The 17,761-nt window shown below is 46.0% G+C and overlaps 1 protein-coding gene across 8 annotated transcripts in view; it reads left to right on the top strand.

The window, feature by feature from the left end:
• Positions 1–17,761, top strand: part of CACNA1A (calcium voltage-gated channel subunit alpha1 A) — a 286,734-nt gene that overhangs the window by 59,632 nt on the left and 209,341 nt on the right. For 6 of the 8 annotated variants that reach the window (XM_059160169.1, XM_059160170.1, XM_059160168.1 and 3 more), the window contains exon 3: positions 14,273–14,566. In XM_059160169.1, coding sequence (XP_059016152.1) covers positions 14,273–14,566 — 294 coding nt within the window. Of the gene's footprint in view, positions 1–13,964; positions 14,567–15,478; positions 15,496–17,761 lie in introns of those variants that run through there. The other 2 variants (XM_059160171.1, XM_059160173.1) reach the window with 2 other exon arrangements.

Raw genomic sequence — 17,761 nt, 5'->3', positions numbered from 1 at the left:
ACTTGTGATCTCTGTCAAATAAATAAATAAAATCTTAAAAAAAAAACATAGAAGAGAGTTTTAATGTTCTGTCAAGTGAACCCGGATGGTCTCTCTGTTGGACCACATGTGTCTGAGCAACCTGAACATAAATGCATTCTTGTTTCTCTCTGCACGTAATTCTGAGACGGAACTTTTTTTTTTTTTTGGATGTATATTTCACTTTTAAAAAATTTTAATTAATTAATTATTTATTTTTTAAATAAACATATAATGTATTTTTATCCCCAGGGGTACAGTCTGTGAATCACCAGGTTTACACACTTCACAGCATCTGAGATGGAACTTTTATTCTCTTCGGATGAGTGTTGTTGAGATCTCTTTGCTGCTTCCTTTATTTGTCTGTGTCTCTGATGGGTCCCTGCCTCTGCCTTCCTTATTTTTGGAGCGCTGGATGCCTCCTTTGGACATGAGATGCAATTTCACCCAACATGCAGTAAATATCCTCAAGGAAGCCAAAACTCATTTTTTTACTCCCCTGTGCCTGGTGCAACCCAGACCGGTGTCATTTACTCCTGCTGTAATTCCCCAGCATGCATCCTGCTCTCATCCCCATTTGGCAGAAAAGGAAACTGAAGTTCAGAGATAATAAGTGATAGTTCCTCATAATGTATGGAGGAAGGGTATTATTACTGTTGCTGTGTCGTTCCTGAGCAAGGAGGTCATCTTCACGGTGGGGAAAGTCATGGAACTCGGAAGTGCAGAGCTGGGTGGTCACCCAGGCTGACCCTCTTCAACAGAAAAACAACAGCAGTCACAAGTGTAACTTTAAATGTTCAAGTAGCCACATTAGAAGGGTAAAAAGAGATATATAAAGTTAGTTTTAATATATTTTATTTAACCTAACACATTGAAAATGTCATCATTTCCACCTGTGTGGAATATAAACATTATTAATGAGATATTTTGAATTTTGTTTCTTGTACTAAGTCTTCGAAATCTGGTATGTATTCTTATACTTATGTCTCAACGTGAATCGGTCAAGTGCTCAAGTGGCCACATGAGGCTTGTGGCTACATTGTAAAGACAGCGACTTCAAATCTTTTGACAAGTAATTTTGAGATTTTTCTTTTTTAAGATGTTCTTTCTTGGGGACGCCTGGGTGGCTCAGTCAGTTAAGCTGCTGCCTTCGGCTCCGGTCATGATCCCAGGGTCCTGGAATCGAGTCCTGCACCGGGCTCCTTGCTCTGTGGAAAGCCTGCTTCTCTCTGCCTCTGCCTGCCACTCTGCCTGCTTGTGTGCACGCTCGCACACGCTCGCTCTCTCTGACGAAAAAATAAATAAAATCTTTTTAAAAAAGATGTTCTTTATTTTAGAGAGCGAGAGAGCACAAGCAGAGGTTGGGGGGGAGGAGTAGAGGGAGAAGGAAAGAATCTCGAGCAGACCCCACACGGAGTGGAAGCCCAATGTGGGGCTCGACCTCAGAACCCTGAGATCATGACCTGAGCCAAAACCAAGGGTGAGATGCTTAACCAACCGAGTCACCCAGGTGGCCCAGTTCTGGGAGTTTTGTATTATACAGTGGGTCTGGGCAGCACATTTTATCAGGGGTTCCTGATTTATATTTAACTTCTATCCTACAAGCCCCTTAAATATTTTTTGTAGAAAGAAATAGGAAGAGAGAGAGAGGAGAAGGGGAATAAGGGGGAGGAGAGGAAGGAAGGAAAGAAAGAAGAGAGAGTAGGAGGAAGGAAAATAGGAAGGAAGGGAGGAGGGAAGGAACTTCATTTGGCCCAAAAATTTTGAAAGAGGTAACAGACTCTGACCAACTCCGTTGTCTTAGCAGATCTGGAAGCAGAGATTCAACTGCTTTGGGGGTAGATCCCAGGACACACTGACAGAGGAGCAGAGAAGGGAAGAACCAGTAATGGGTTTGCCATTAGGCCAATCACCAGGAGCAACTGATACTCAGTTACCAGTGGGGACCTCTAGTGGGCGACAGAGAGCACATTTCTCAGAGCGACGCAAAATCTAGGACCAAGGGAGCTGGGGTATTTATTCACCAGCTTCCATCAGTCATGGGTTGAAGGATGCTCCCAGGAACGTTCATCTCCCAGCATCCTAGCCTGCTGTGTGCACACCGCGGTGGCCAGAAAGAGCTTCCCCTAATCCCCCACTAATTGGGGGGCTGGCAGTAGAAAGTCAGACCTGCATGCACTGAAGTGGTCAGGTTCAGGCTGGACGGTGCCCGCCACACCCATGACACACCTACCTTCTCATAATTCAGAAGCTCTTCTTTTTCATCACAAACCCTCCTTAACATGAAGCATGTTAACTTGGTGACAGTCGGGGTGCCATATGGGACGTGAGATTATTTAGCTGTTGTCATCTCTGTAACAGAAAAGGCTGAACAGCCATGGAAGGACATCGCAGATATATGCACATATTTCTGTGTAACCCTGTAGGCACGTGTGTGCTCCTGTTCATGTTGTCGCCAAGTTTAACTCTTACCACATTCTCCGTTGTTGTTGTTGTTGTGTGCATGCTTCCTGCTCTCTTTTTCCGTCACTGGTCCAAAAAGAAGAAAATAAAAGGGGTAAGTCCATGTTGCCCAGGCAAGTAATGCTGCTGTGATTCTAACCAGATGTGAGCACCAGGTTTCTCCCATCTCTGTCCCTGGCCCCTGTCCCTCTCGCTCCCTCTTATGACATTGTTTGTATTTGGTCTGTGGTTTATCCTTTGCTTCTTCTTTAAAAAATCCCAGCAACTGTTTTTAAAATTTCATGTATTCTGTCTCTCTTTTAGAAAGATGGTTCACATTCTGCACTTTTCTGAAACTCGCTCTGTTCCCTTTTTGAGGCAACGGGGTCCTATTTTGACTTTTCTTGGTTGCTGGGGCAGGAGCAGTGAACAGGTTAGGCAGGACCTTGGGGTCCCAGAACTCAAAACATTTTAAGGGACATGCTGTGACTTTATGGGAGGAAAAGTCTCTCAGGTGAGTTAAAAGTATAAGCTGTGTGTTTCGGGAACTTTGACTGTCAGTCGCAGAGATGGCTGATCATTTGAAAGAGTAAAAGTCTCACCAGGGAGCTTTTGTTTCAAATACAAACCCACCAATCCAGAGCCCACACCCCCCACCTCCTTGGGGGGCTCTCACACTCAGGGCCACCATCCACCAGCCCTGATCACTCCAGGGCCAGGTTCCACACAACCAGGGACAGCCTCCCATCCCAGAGCCCTGAAGTTATTCGAACTGGCCAGTCCTAAGACTGTTTACCCCACTCTGTCTCTCCTTCCTGAGGAAACCCCAGCAGAGGTTCTTGCCCACATTTTGCTTTTGCTCTTTTCCCCTCTGAGCAACCTGGTGCTTCCCTCTGTGGCCCTGAGTGACACGGCAACATGGCTTCCCCCCTTCTCTTGGCATCTGTGAGCAGAATGAGCTCTCTATCTCATGGCAGTCAGCTCCTGATCAGTTGGCCTCACCATATCTGAATAGCAATAAAACCTATATTTTATTCTTGTTTTTTAAAAGCCAGATGCTTTAAAGAAGGTACATATGAAATACAGTGAGAGCATTTTTAAAAAAAAAGATTTTGTTTATTTATTTGAGAGAGAAAGTGTGTGTGTGCACGAGAGAGCGCAGGGGTCGGGGGTTGCAGAGCAGCAGAGGGAAAGAGAGAAACCAGGGCTCAATCTCATGACCCTGGCACCATGACCTGAGCCAAAAGCAGACACTTTATTTAACTGACTGAGCCACCCAGATGCCCTACTGGGGCATTTTTCTTTAATTAATCTATTTATTTTAAAGTAGGCTCCACACCCAAGGTGGGGCTTGAACTCACAACCCTGAGATCAAGGGTTGCATGTTTCACCTAAAACCTGTATTTTAAAACAGTACATGTTTTTTACATGGGATTACAGCCCTGTTCGCCTGGTCACCTCCCTTAGTTCATTCTTGTCCCCCTCCACTCCCATCTGCTGCAGTCACCAGCATCACAGACCTTTGCTGCTGGGGTTCCCTCAGCCTGGCCCCCCTCTCCTGATGTCTGCACCTCTGTTCTTCTTTTTCCAAGGGTCTCAGCTTAAATGCCACCTTCTCAGAGCTCTCTTTCTGAAATAACTCCCCTCCTCTTCTGTCTGACACCCTCTCTGCTCCAATTTTTCTTCTAAAGACGATCTCTACCTGACATTTGCTAGATCTACCCAAGTTCACTCATTTTTTTTTTCGGGTTTCTCTGCCGTAGAACATGAATTTCATATTTGTTCTATTCATGGCTGTACGTCTCCTTGCTGCCTGGCAGAGGGCCTGATATAGAAGAGATGCTCAGTAAACATTTGTTGCATGCAACATTTGTTGCAAGGATGAATAATCAAAGGAGTGGGCCATTTTTCTTGAGTGTTGCAAATGAAGTAGCATGTTTGGCTCTGTTTTCTTTGTCTTTATCTCCAGATGTGACAGAACTTATTTTTTTTCAAGCTGAGGGGACCTAGCTCAGCTCTCAGTCCAGAAAAACCAAGACGGGGTTTCCCTAAGCAGATGTGGTTCGTTTGATTAAATTTCTCTTTGCTAATGTCTCAGGATACACATGAATATATAAGTAAGCATTTAATCAAGCTCCTGACTTACAGAAGGGTTAGATGCTGAATATAATTTGTAATTGCCTGAGAATATAGTAAGCTTGAGTACTTTTGTTTCCATAATTAAGTGCGAGGTTTCCGTTGCAATGCGAATCAAGAATAATTCAAGTAGTTGACAAGAGTATTTTTCCTTTTGGAAAAGTTCAAACAAATACAAAAGAAGAGAGACTAGAATGATAGCCTACCATATCCGTCTTTCGTTATTTGGTTATTATCCACTCATAGCTCATCTTATGATACTGTATTTAAACTTTTAACATAACCTTACTTTGCAAATAAAAGCAAACCTTTAATTTGCTCTAACATAACCCAGGGTTCTGTTAAAGCAAACCTCAGACATCACATGATCTCACCTGTAAATATTTTAATATGCACTTCTAAAAAGCGAAGGACTCTCTAGTCGCTGGGGAAAGCAGTATGGCAATTCTTCAAAATATGAAACATAAAATTAGCATATGCACCAGCATCCCACTTTGGGACGGAGAATATACCCCAAAGAGTTGAGAAGAGGGACCCAAAGAGTTTCGCATACTCATGTTCCTAGAAGAGTTGTTCACAATAACTGAAAGGTAGAAGGCAGCCCAAGGGTCCACTGACAGATGAGCGGATAAACAGAAATGATACAACCATATGGTGGGATATTATTCAGTCTTCAAAAGGAAAGAAATTCTGGGGCACCGGGGTGGCTCAGTGGGTTAAAGTCTCTGCCTTCAGCTCAGGTCATGATCTTAGGGTCCTAGGATGGAACCCCGCATCGGGTTCTCTGCACGGCGGGGAGCCTGTGCCCTACCCCCTCCTGCGCCGCCTGCCTCTCTGCCTAATTGTGATCTCTGTCTCTCTCAAATAAATAAATAAATAAATAAAAGCTTTAAAAAAAAAAAAAGGAAAGAAATTCTGGCATATGCCATAACATGGACAAACCTTGAGAATATTATGCTAAGTAAAATAAGTTAGTCATAGAAGGACGAATACTGTATGATCCCACTTTATAGGAGGTCCCTAGAGGAGTCAAATCCATTGAGACAGAAACTAGAATGGCAGGTGCCAGGGGCTGTGGGAGGGGGATGGGAGTCCATGTTCAGTGGGGATGAGTTTCTGTTTGGGGGGATGGAAGAGTTCTGGAGAAGGATGGTGGGGTTGGTAGCACAAGAGTGTGAAGATATCCAGGGCTACTGACCTGTGCACTTAAAAATGGTTCAGATGGTCAATTTTATGTGATGCATATTTTACCATCAAAAAAAGAATGGTTCATTTGAAAAGCTGTGACTTTAATGCCATTATCATATGTGTGGCAGAACGAGGGTGGTATTTTCAGTCCTTATCTGGCTTTATGTTTGGCAGCATTTGACACCAGATCGCCCATCCCTGGGGCTTCTTGTGGCATCACCCACAACATTTTCCTCCAACGCCCTTGATGGTGCCTTCTTAGCCTGCACTAGAGGCTTCTGCTTCTCTGCTCTGCCTTTAAATGTCAGCCCTTCCCAGGACTCCTTCCTAAGGCCTCAGCCCTCTCTGGGTCCATGGTCCAAAATTATTCCGCCCACTTCCAAGACCTTCATAGCGATGGTCCCCATGCTGGTTTGCTGGAGCTGCCGTATTTACTACAAACTAGGTCACTTAAAGCAACGAAAAGTTATTCTCTCACCATTTGGGAGTCAGCAGGGCCATAAACCCTCCACGAGCTCTGGGGAGAATCTGTTCCTTGCCTCTCTCTCTCAGCTTCTGGTGTTTCTGGCAACCTTTGGGATTCCTCAGCTTATGGAGGCTTCACGCCAACCTCTGCCTCGCCTCTGTCTCTGTCTCTGTCTGCATGTGCTGTTTCCTCTGTGTCTGTCTTCTCTTTCCCTGGGTCTCTTATAATAAGGACACTTGTCCTTGGATTTAGGGCCCACCCGGATAATCCAGCATAAGCTCCTCTCCAAAATCCTTTGACTTGATCGCATCTGTGGAGATCACTTTCTCCAAATAAGATTACGTTTTCAGGTTTTGGAAATCAGGATGTGGACATCGCTTAAGGGCTGCCCCCCAAACGTGTCCCTGTTGCAAATTCTCTCCTGAGTCCAGAGCCATATAGACAGCAGGCAACTGTCTCCCAATGAGTCTCCAGTCTAATCATGAGCAAATAGCAGATAAACCGAAACCAAGGGGCATCTACAAAATCCATGACCAGGTACTCCCACAAATTATCAAGATTGTGAGAGACAAGGAAAGAAACGATCGCAAAGAAAGGGAAGTAGGGAGACCAGATGACTCAATAGCATGTGGCATCCCAGCTGGGATCTCCAAACAGGAAAAGGTTATTGGTGGGAAAACTAATGAAATTTGAATAAAGTTAGGGCTAAGTTAATAAACTACCTGGGTGCCCGGGTGGCTCAGTCAGTTAAGTGTCTGACCTCAGCTCTGGTCATGATCTCAGGGTCTTGGGATTGAGTCCTGCAGCCATCCAGCTCCTCGCTCAGCTGGGAGTCTGCTTCTCCATCTCTGTGCTCCCCCACACTGTGTTCATATACAAGTGCACTCGCTCACGCTCTCTCTCTCTCTCCCATTGTACCAGTGCTGGTTTCTTAGTTATGGGTTATATAAGATGTTAACATGAGGGGAAGCTGGATGAAGAGCAACAGGGTAACTCTCTTGTACTATCTCTTAAAGTTTTTGGTAGATCCAAAATTCTTCCAAAATAAAAAGTTTGTTTAAAAAAATAAAATTTCTCCAATATTGAAATCAGTCTGGGTGAGTGACATACACAGACTCAGATCCCAGGTATGGAAAAGTGACTTACAGTGATTTTGAAAAATAAACTTTATTTTTTGGAGCAGTTTTAGATTCACAGCCAAAGGGAGTGGAAGGTACAGAGATTTCCCATATACCCCACTCCCTGCACACACACAGCCTCCCGCATCATCGACATCCTCAGCAGAAGGTACACTTGTTCCAACTGATGAACCTTCACAGACTCACATTATCACCCAAAGTCCATAGTTTACATTAGGGCTCACTCTTGGTATTGTACATTCTGTGGATTTTGAGAAATGTGTAATGACGTGATCCATTATTGTAGTCTCAGAGTAGTTTCACTGCCCTAAAAATCCTCTGTGCTCCATCTGTCTATTACCTAACCCTGGTGACCAGTGATCTTTATACTGTCTCTGTCATTTTGCCTCTTCCAGAATGTCATATGGGTGCAATCATGCAGTGTCCATCTTTTTCATATTGGCTCCTTGAACTTAATAATACACATTAAAGATTCCCCCATGCCTTCTAACTTCTCAAGAGCTCATTTCTTTTTAGCACTGAATAGTATTTCATCATCTGGATGTCCCACAGTTTATCCATTTACCTATGGAAGGATACCTTGGGTTTCCAAGTATTGGCGATTATGAATAAAGCTGCTTATTGGCATCCGTGTGCAAGGTTTTGTGTAGAAGTCTTCAACTCCTTTGGGTAAATGCCAATGAGTGCCATTGCTGGATCCTATGGTAAGAGAAAGTTGAATTTTGTAAGAAACCACTAAACTGTCCTCCAGAGTGGCTGTACCAATTTGCATTCCCAGCCAGCTGTGAGTGAGAGTCCTGTTGCTCCACATTCTTGCCAGCATTTGGTGTTGTCAATGTTCTGGATTTGGGCCACTCTAACGGGTGTGTAGGGGTATATCCTTGTTTTAATTTGTATTTCCCTGATGACATGTGATGCAGGGAATCTTTTTGCCATCTGTGTATCTTTGTCAAGGTGTCTGTTAAGGTCTTTGATTCATTTAAATATCAGGTTCACATTCTTATTGTTGAGTTTTAAGAATTCTTTGTATATTTTAGTTAACAGTCTGTTATCATACATATCTTTGAAAATTATTTCTCCCTGTCTGTGGATTGTCTTCTCTTGACAGTGTCTTTTGCAGAGCAGAGACTTTTAATTTTAATGAAGTTCAACTTTTTAATTCATTCCAAGGTCATCTAGATTTTCTCCTATGTCATCGTTTAGGAGTTTTATAGTTTTGCTTTTATATTTAATCTGTGATCCATTTTAATGTATATGAAAAGCACAAGATCTGTTCAGACTTCTTTCATTTTATGGATGTGTATGTCCAGTAATTCCAGTGTTATTCATTGAAAAGACAGGTTTGCTTTGTATTTCCTTTGGTCCTTTGTCAAAGATCAGTTGGCCTATTTCTGAGCTCTCTCTTCTGCTTCATTGATCTATTTATCTATTCTTTTGCCAATATTATACTTTCTTGATTACTGCGGCTTTATAGTAAGTCTTGAAGTTGAATAGTGTCCGTCTTCTAACTTTGTTTTCCTCCCCTCAACATTGTTCATGTTGGCTATTCTGGGTCTTTTGCCTCTCTGGATAAACTTCAGAATGATTTTGTCAATATATACAAGATAACTTGCTGCAATTAAAAAAAATACTTTATTTGCGGGGGCAGAGGGAGAGGGAGAGAGAGAATCCTTAAGCAGATTTCCCACTGAGCTTGACTTGCTGCAATTTTGATTGAGATTGCAGGGAATCTATAGATCAAGCTGGTAAGGACTGGCATCTTGATTATATTGAGTCTTCCTATCCATGAACATGGAATATCTTCCCAGATGGTGGTGATTTAAACATCTATTTACCATTTCTTGGTTATTAATTGTGTGCTAATTGTGTTATTAATTCATTGTGCTAAGCTTAATCTTAATTAGTCCTTTCAGTCCTTACTCCTTACCTGTGGAGTAAGGAGATTTGTCTCCTTTTTACACATGAGGAAGTTTTAGTTCAGAGAGGCTAAGAGCTTTTCCAAAAACACACAGCTAGGAAGCACTATAGCTAGGATTTGAATCCAGGTCTGCACCCAGAATGAGGCTCTGCCTCATTTCTTTTTAGAAATTTGTAGGGCATGTACTGCTCTGTAATGTCATGTCTGGAGTGACGGCCACATTCCATCTCTGGATTCACTATTACTGCTACATCGTGACCCACAAATGTCTGGATTATAAGATTTGTTTTTTGTCATTTATACTCTCTATCTCCCAAAGATCTTGGTACTCATTCCCAGACTGGTATCCAGACCAGAAGGCAGAGACCAAATGTCTTTTGGCTGATCCATTTTTGCAACTCAACATGACTGGATTAGCTGGTAATTGTTTTAACAGCCAAATGAATGCGATTTGCAGTTTTTTATTTGGAGAACTTATTTCAGAGATGCTAGCCCTATTCAATTGAATAACATTCTCAAAGCCAGTATGGTAATGCTGCTGCTGATTGATAAATTAAACCTCCAGCTGGCAGATGTGTTAGATTAGAACCAATGGCTGAGACTCATTCCTGGAGGCCTGCTGTTAAACTGCCTCTATCTATGATGCTAATGAGGTTCTATACCATTCTAACTGGTCAACATTAGTAATTTGGATTAATGGGATGCAAGATACTACCTACTAAAGTTATTTGAGGGGCTATGAAGATTTCTTGCCCATCCATCCCATTTCCTAGGTGATATTAAGATTCTAACATTAGGGATTCATTCCTTTGGCTACATGATTTTTTTTGTTTGTTTGTTTTTGTAAAGTGAATCTATAAGGATAATGTATTTGGAGCCCTGTCACACTTTAGGGGGCCTGAGTTAAGTTCTTTTCAGAAAAGGCTGATTGAGCAATTGAGGGGGTTGGAGGTCTTAGGAAGATTCTGAGGAAGAAGAGGTATACTCAGATATTTCGAACTTCATAATCAGACACACTTTGGGAATGCCATTTGGTGAGAGGAAAGGGTAGACTTTGTGCCACTTTGGTGGGGAGCATTTGGAATTGTGTATGGATACCTTTGTTTGGCACAAGATTGGGGTACCATTGACACTTAGTGGGCATGTGCCAGGCATACCAAACAGCCCACAAAGCACAGGACAGACCCAAACAACAAGAGTTTTTCCACCAAAAATGCCAACAATGCCCCCTTGATAAATCTAGAGAATGCCAAGATAGGGATGGTAAGTTCGCCTTTCAGAGTAGTGATTGCCAAACCTAGCTATACCCCCAAGGACTTGCTGAATGGGAATTTGGGTAGAGGGGAGGGCCCAGGAGTCTGAATTATACAACACTTTGTCAGTGGTTCTGATATGTAGTCAACTTGTCTGCTGTCAAGGCATGGATTAGAGCATTCCAGAGGAATGTTGTCTTCCAGTTTAAAATAAATAAATAAATAAATAAAAACCAGTGTTTGTTGTAGGGACTTCACAGTCAAAGTGCACAATGAGAATTACAGGTCACCATGCCAAGTGATGCCACTTGGGACCTACATTCAGAAGCATGACAAGCATTTTCTTTTGAAGAATAGCACACACAGAAAACTGCGTAACTCATAGAAGTATAGTTCCAGTGTGTGTCTGTGTGTGTGTATACTGTGCGTGTATATATATACCACCTCCTCTTTATCCATTTATCTATTGATGGACACTTGTTTGCTTCCATATCTTGGCTATTGTAAATAACATTGCAATGAGCATAGAGGTGCCTATATATCTTTTCATTTGCCCTTGTATGAACAACATATAATAGGAATTATATACTATGTTCTACTATGTGTCTGGCTTTTTTGGCTTAGCATAATGGTTGTGAGATTGGTCCATGCATTTGTATATAGCTGGGGATCCTCTGTTCTCACCTGCATGTATGAACATTCATAAATACCTTATCAAGGAGATGTCACTCTTTCCTGAAAGACTTTGGGGTCTTTGGAAATCTGTGTAGGTAACACTTGTGCTATAAAACTCCACTGTCTTCTCAGGAAAGTCCATAAAAACAAGTTATTGTAAGTTTGCTTTGCACAACATGATCTTCTTACATGACTGGCCTTTGGCATCCACGCACCTGGGATTACTTCTTGTTTTCCACTGGCTATCATTTGCCCTTGAGATATGAAGTAACAGGAAATACAAAAATCATTCCTATTTGTCGAGAATCCTATATGCTCCATCTCCTTGCAACTCTAGTTAGTCTTGGTTTTATCATTTTGTCCATACTTTGACAAGTTAGAAAATCTTGAAAATGCTGTAAGCAACCTGTAAAGGATGACTCATAGCACAGAATGGGGAATTTATATAAAGATGTATCTTTTCTAGAATGTTCCAAAATACTCATGGGGGTGATCAACTCAAATTCAACTAGCTAAGGCTTAAAATATATATATATTTGCCTTCTTCATCCTGTTTCTTAACCCTTACCCTCACTCCTGCCCTCTAAGCCTATACATGGATTCCTAAAAATTCAGTGGTTTCTTGGTACATCCACGTTGGAAGACAGTTTGGTGACATTTTACAAACCTGAAGGTAGGCATACTCTGGGACCCAGAAATTCCATTCCGAAGGCTATTCCTACAGAAATGCATGCTCACAGGCACAGAGTATTTGGGGCAGGAATGTCTAAAGCCCCAACTGGGAACGGTCCAAATGTCCATCAGTGGGATAATGGGTAAACAAATTGTGACATACTCTTTCAATGGAATACTATGTAGCAGTGAAAGTGAATCAATCACAGCTACACATGACAACAGATGAGTCTTAAAGACATTATGTTGGACCAAAGAAGCCAGACATCACAGGATATATACTGTATGTATGATTCCATTTATGTAAGAATCCAAAAAGATGCCAAGTAGAACTGTACTATTTGGGAATGCACAATAAGGTAAAAGTATAAAGAAAAGCAAGGTTGTTAATAGTATAAAGTCAGAACAGTGATTATGGCTGGGGGAAGACCTGTGTGTGTGTTTCTGGGAAGCTGGCGATGTCCCACTGGTAGCCCTGGACCTGAGTGTTAGTTTCAAGAGCATTGGTTTCACAACCAAGTCTTCAACTGTACTTATGCTGTAGGCATTTTTCTGTGTGTTTATTCAACTTCACAATACAAAAAAGGGAATGGGAAATAAACTACAGTGGTTCTGGAGGGAAGTGAACACGATGCCCAATATTAGGACCTGGTTTAGTTATCTGCCTCAAGCAGTTAAGATTTGCCACCTCTGGAGTTTTCTCAAAGAGGAGCTAAGCCTTTTATTCCAGCTTGCCCGGCCTCAGTGACTTGAAACTTTGACAGCAGTGCCCCCAAATCGTTTTCCTCAAAAAGCGTGTTTTGCTCAACGGACCAGATTTGTTTAGAGACGGACTAATTGCACCCCTGGACACGAATCTCCTTCTCTTTTTATCATTAAGTTTCTTCCTCTTAACCTTCTCCTTGCAAGATGCTGAGAGCGTCCGGTTGTCTGCAACCGAAATGAAACCCTTCGGAAAACAAGGTCTCCTCCCAGGGGAGGAGGAATCTGTCGTCCCAACTTCCCCCCTGCCTCCCGACCATCCGGCTCTCCCCACTTCTCCCCCACAAACTCCGCTGAGCCGGGTCCCCTCGCGCCTCCGCGATTGGTCGTGGGCCATCATGTGTCGACATTCTGGGTGGGTCTTTCTCCCGTTAAACTCATCAATCGCTCCTCTTTGGAGCTTCGCTGGCCAGTGGTTTAGACCTTTGAGCCCATTTTCCCTCTTCCTTTCTCTTCCCCCACCCCTCCACACCCGTCTTATTTTAGCAAAACCTAGAGGAGGAGGAGGAGGAGGCATTGGGGGGGTGGGGGGGGGGGAACGCCAGGCATTGCAGCATCCGGGAGCAGCTACTGAGTGGCTAAGCGAACGGCGCATACCTCTCTCTCTCCCTCTCTCTCTTTTTCCCCTGTTGGGAATTTTCAGGATTTCATTGCTGCAATTTAACCCCAAGATGAGGCACGGTTGAGCGAAAGGCTGCGCGCACACGCACACTCACACTCCTTCGTGAACAGAAGAGGCAGCCGCTGGTGATTCAGGAAGAAAAAAAAAAAAAAAAAAATCACCCGGACCTTGCGGCTTCAAGACTCCTTAAGAGCCCACCGGAGCGTTTCCCTCCCCCTCCCCTTCTTTCCCTTCCCGTTAATATTTTTTCTTTTCTTTTCATTTCATTTATTTATTTATTTGGCTACAGATCTTTCAGCCTTTTTAAGGTCTAGGAACTCAAGCAAGCAGAAAGAGGGATTTTTTTTTTTTTTTTAAATTTTGGGGGCTGCCCTCCCCCGCCCCCCGCAAGGACCTGGTTTTTATTTTTATTTTTTTAATCAATTTTTTTTTCTAATGGGCCGAGCGCACTCCTTTTGCAAGATGCCAGCCTGACCCGGACCTCGGAGGAATTTGAAGCTTCCACTGCGTCCCGGGGGGGCGTCCTTTGCAAACCGTTCGTGTCTTAAAGGGGGTGTGCGTTGTTTTTTTTTTTTTTTTTTTTTTTAACTGTCTTTTTTTTTTTCCCCCTCCGGAGTGGGTGGACTGGGGATTGCCTGGATTCCTTCCTCGGTTATTTTTTGCCTCGCTTCCCTCTCCCCTCCCCCTCCCCGGCCCCCGCGCCCCGCCCCCGCACCCTCCTCCGCCCCTCCTTCTCCGGGGTCAGCCAGGAAGATGTCCCGAGCCGCTATCCCCGGCTGGGGCCGGGCAGCCGCCTTGTGAGCCCCCGACCCGAGGCGCCGAGCCGCCGCCGCCCGATGGGCTGGGCCGTGGAGCGTCTCCGCAGTCGCAGCTCCAGCCGCCGTCTTCACAGCCCCGGCAGCATCGGCAGCGGCAGCGGCGGCGGCGGCGTCTTCCGCATCGTTCGCCGCAGCGTAACCCGGAGCCCTTTGCTCTTTGCAGAATGGCCCGCTTCGGAGACGAGATGCCGGCCCGCTACGGGGGAGGAGGCTCCGGGGCAGCCGCCGGGGTGGTCGTGGGCGCCGGAGGCGGGCGAGGAGCCGGGGGCAGCCGGCAGGGCGGGCAGCCCGGGGCGCAAAGGATGTACAAGCAGTCAATGGCGCAGAGAGCGCGGACCATGGCCCTCTACAACCCCATCCCCGTCCGACAGAACTGCCTCACGGTCAACCGGTCTCTATTCCTCTTCAGCGAGGACAACGTGGTGAGAAAATACGCCAAAAAGATCACCGAATGGCCATATCCTTTGCCCGAACCCGGCAGCGAACCCCGGCAGCTGCGCCTCCCCCTCCTCCCTCCGCTTCCCCTCTTCCAGGCTGGGAGAGAGACCCGGGGGTTGATGGGAGGTGGGGGGGTCTTCCAGTGGCTGGGAGAGGGGGCACCGGGGAGGAGTGTGGAGAATCTCTCCACCCCGAGCTGGGTTGAGCTACCGTGGAGGCTTGGGGTGGGGGAACCGGGGAAGTGGATTCCAGAACGAGGGCTGGGCCCTGGGGTCGTAATAGGGGCCTGGGTGGGAGCTTCAGAGCCAGTTCTGGATGGGTCAGAGTTTTCCCAAATGATCATGGACCTGGCCGGGGCCTGGGCTCTCTGGCCAGGGCAGGAGAACCACGGGGGCTTTGGTTGGGTTTCCTTAGGTGGCCCTCGCTGGAATCCACGGGAGCTTCCAGAGCCAGAGACCGAACCCAGCTCACTGGCTTCTCCACCCCTGCCTTCCCCGGAAGAGGGGACCGCTCTCGTAGGGCAGGGCGGTTAGGGGTTCCCAGGGCCAAGAGCTGGTGGAAGAACATGTGGCCTTCACACAGAGGGGCCAGCACTTGCCCGAGCTCATATGCCGGTCTGGGCCTTTGGCCCCATCTGAAAAAGGCAGTGGTGGGTTGGAGGGCACTTCTTCTCCCCTATGTCTGCTGGTCCCACTTCCTTCAGCCACTGCCCAGGGACCTCATCATCGTTTGGGGTACAGAAAACATCCCATTTGCCCTCTCTGGGGCCCTGACCTGGAAGACCTAGATGGACTATTTCAATAAGAAAGACAGGGCAAGAGGAAATGAGGTGGCAGGTCCTTCCTAGGGTACCGTGTCAGGCCTTGGGTTGGATTTGCCTTCTCCTACCCTAGGGAACCGGGAGGGGACACCAGGAGAATCAGCCTCCATGTGGACACCTCTGGGCAGGTAAATGCCTTTTTTTTTTTTTTTTTCCTTTAAATCAAAGATCCAGAGGAAGAAGGTGAAGACCACATTTTCTCTATTGAGATGCTATCAAAATGCAGATCCCCCTTGTGTTTCTTTAAATCTGTGCCTGCTTGAAATAAACCTTGAGGAGGGCTTAACATCTGTTGAGATGTAGGCAGGCAAGGATGGGTAATTAGTCGGGCTTTCTAGCAGTTATCTAAGCATGACCCAGATTCCAAGTGGGGGGACGCACCCTGCTCCCCAGGCTGACTGGCCACTGTGCCATGCCCAAATGTGCTGCTCCTTGGCTTGGTTCCAACTGGCTGCCCTCCGTGTACAAATGAACGGGGCTGGATGGGCCCCTGAGGCTCAGCAATGAGCCCCCATTCTGTTGTGTTTGGTTTCAACTGTTATATACTCAACAGGGCTGGGCCCCGGGTGGTCCTGGGGTTGCTTATTTGAGGAGCTCTGTGGCTGGTGGATTCATTTTTAGGAGAACTCAAAATTGAGCAAGCTTTTGGCTTCTGGGTGCTGAAATTTTAAGAGGGCTGTGAGGTGTTGGTGTGAACAGTCTACTTTGAGGGTGGTCAAAATGAGGAGGTTCAGCTGGGGTCTTTCTGGAGGGGCAAATGAGCACGATGTCATCTGGATTGGTGCACAAACCGGGAGCCCGGACTTTGCCTCCCAAGTTCCAACCTTGTGAAGACCCACTGAAATGCTCAGGGGTCTTGTGATCACTCTGCCTGCCTCCCCACCCTCTGCCTCAGGAGCGGTGGGGGCTTGGAGGGTGGCATGATGTTAATGTGTGCGTGCTCAAATAACTCCAGGGGGTGTCCAGGAGGGAATCACTGGGCTGACAGGTTTCCATGTTGAAAATGGCTTTAGATCGCCTTCTGGAGCCTGGATTTGGAGTCTTCTAAGAGGAAAGGAAGGAGGTGGGAGTCCTAATGTTGTGTCCTCAGCTCACCCCGTCCAGACTGAATCCTGCAGATCAGAGAGCTGTTGGGGAGAGAGGGGATTGCCAGGGACCTCTCAGAAGGAAGAATCTCTGGGGAGGGATGCAGGTGAATCGGGAGCATTCTGCTGGTACTTTAGGTTTTCTTTGGCTTTCTTGCTTTGTGAGTTTGTGCATTTTGTTCTCTGCAGACAGTTTTTATTCTCTTTTTGGCCCGAGGCAGCAAACACATTATACAGCCCCACTCTGGAAGGGAAAGCTCTCCATCCCCCCCAATCTGTCACCCAGCAGGGTAATCCAGGTCTAAGCCTTCTGGGGGCTGGGGGGCTGAGAGGAGAGAGGACAGAGAGCTGGGGGCAGGGGCGCTGGATGAGGGACTCGGGGGCCAGCACAAAGAGATGGACTGGAGAAACGCCGTCGAGCCAGGGTACCAGGGCAGACGCTGGCTTCTGTATCCAAACGCTTCTGCCATTTAAGATAATGTCTTTCGGTACTTATTCTGAACTTTTAGAATAAAAGCTAATATATGTATGCAAAAGTACTCAAGTCAAGTCCAGTTTAATATGTGTTCGCAAAGTGATCACAACCACTGCAACCAGTACCAGGACAAGAAAGAGGCTGGGACCAGCTCCCCAGATGCCCCCCTCAGGCCCCCTCCACTCCCTCCCTCCCCCCCACCACTCACGCCACAAGGTTAACCACTACTCTGACTTCTAAGCTCACAGGTTCATTCTCCTCCATTTGGACTTCCGGTCAGTGGAGGCACAGACTGTGTTCCTTTGTGTTTGGTTTCTTTTTTCTCAATAGGATGCCTGTGAGAATCATCGAGATTCCCGCAAGTGGTTAGAGGTGGCTCCTTCTCGTGGCTCTGGGCATTTTACTGTGTGACTCTACCACAGTGTACTTGTTCCCTCTACTTGTGAGTTGGTCAGTCTCCAGATTGTGTCGTTAGGAACATTCTTGTACACGTCTTGGGTTGAACATTTCTCTTGGGTCTGCGCCTGGGAATGAAACTGCCCTGCCATTCTTTGATGCATGTGTAGCTGGGTGTGTGTTTGGAAATGACATCCACTAAGGGTGCAGAGGACTATGGAAAGGACCTTCTTCACTGTCTCGGGAGGAGCAGGCGAACGTTCCGTGAACTTGGCTATACACTCCATAGGGCCCAAGGGTGTTACTTGCATGTGCAAATTCTAGCATGGCTCGCTGGTGGAGGGGGCCGCCTTCCAGTCTCCATGCCCTCCGGCACTTGGCCACAGCAATGCCTTACCCTTCTGTACCCTACTCTCTCGGCCCCTCCAAGCTTGAAGC

The sequence above is a fragment of the Mustela lutreola genome, chromosome 2, assembly GCF_030435805.1.
Source record: "Mustela lutreola isolate mMusLut2 chromosome 2, mMusLut2.pri, whole genome shotgun sequence".
Classification (NCBI taxonomy): domain Eukaryota; kingdom Metazoa; phylum Chordata; class Mammalia; order Carnivora; family Mustelidae; genus Mustela; species Mustela lutreola.
The sequence above is the reverse complement of the archived record's forward strand: the minus strand, read 5'-3'. Positions and strand labels throughout refer to the sequence as shown.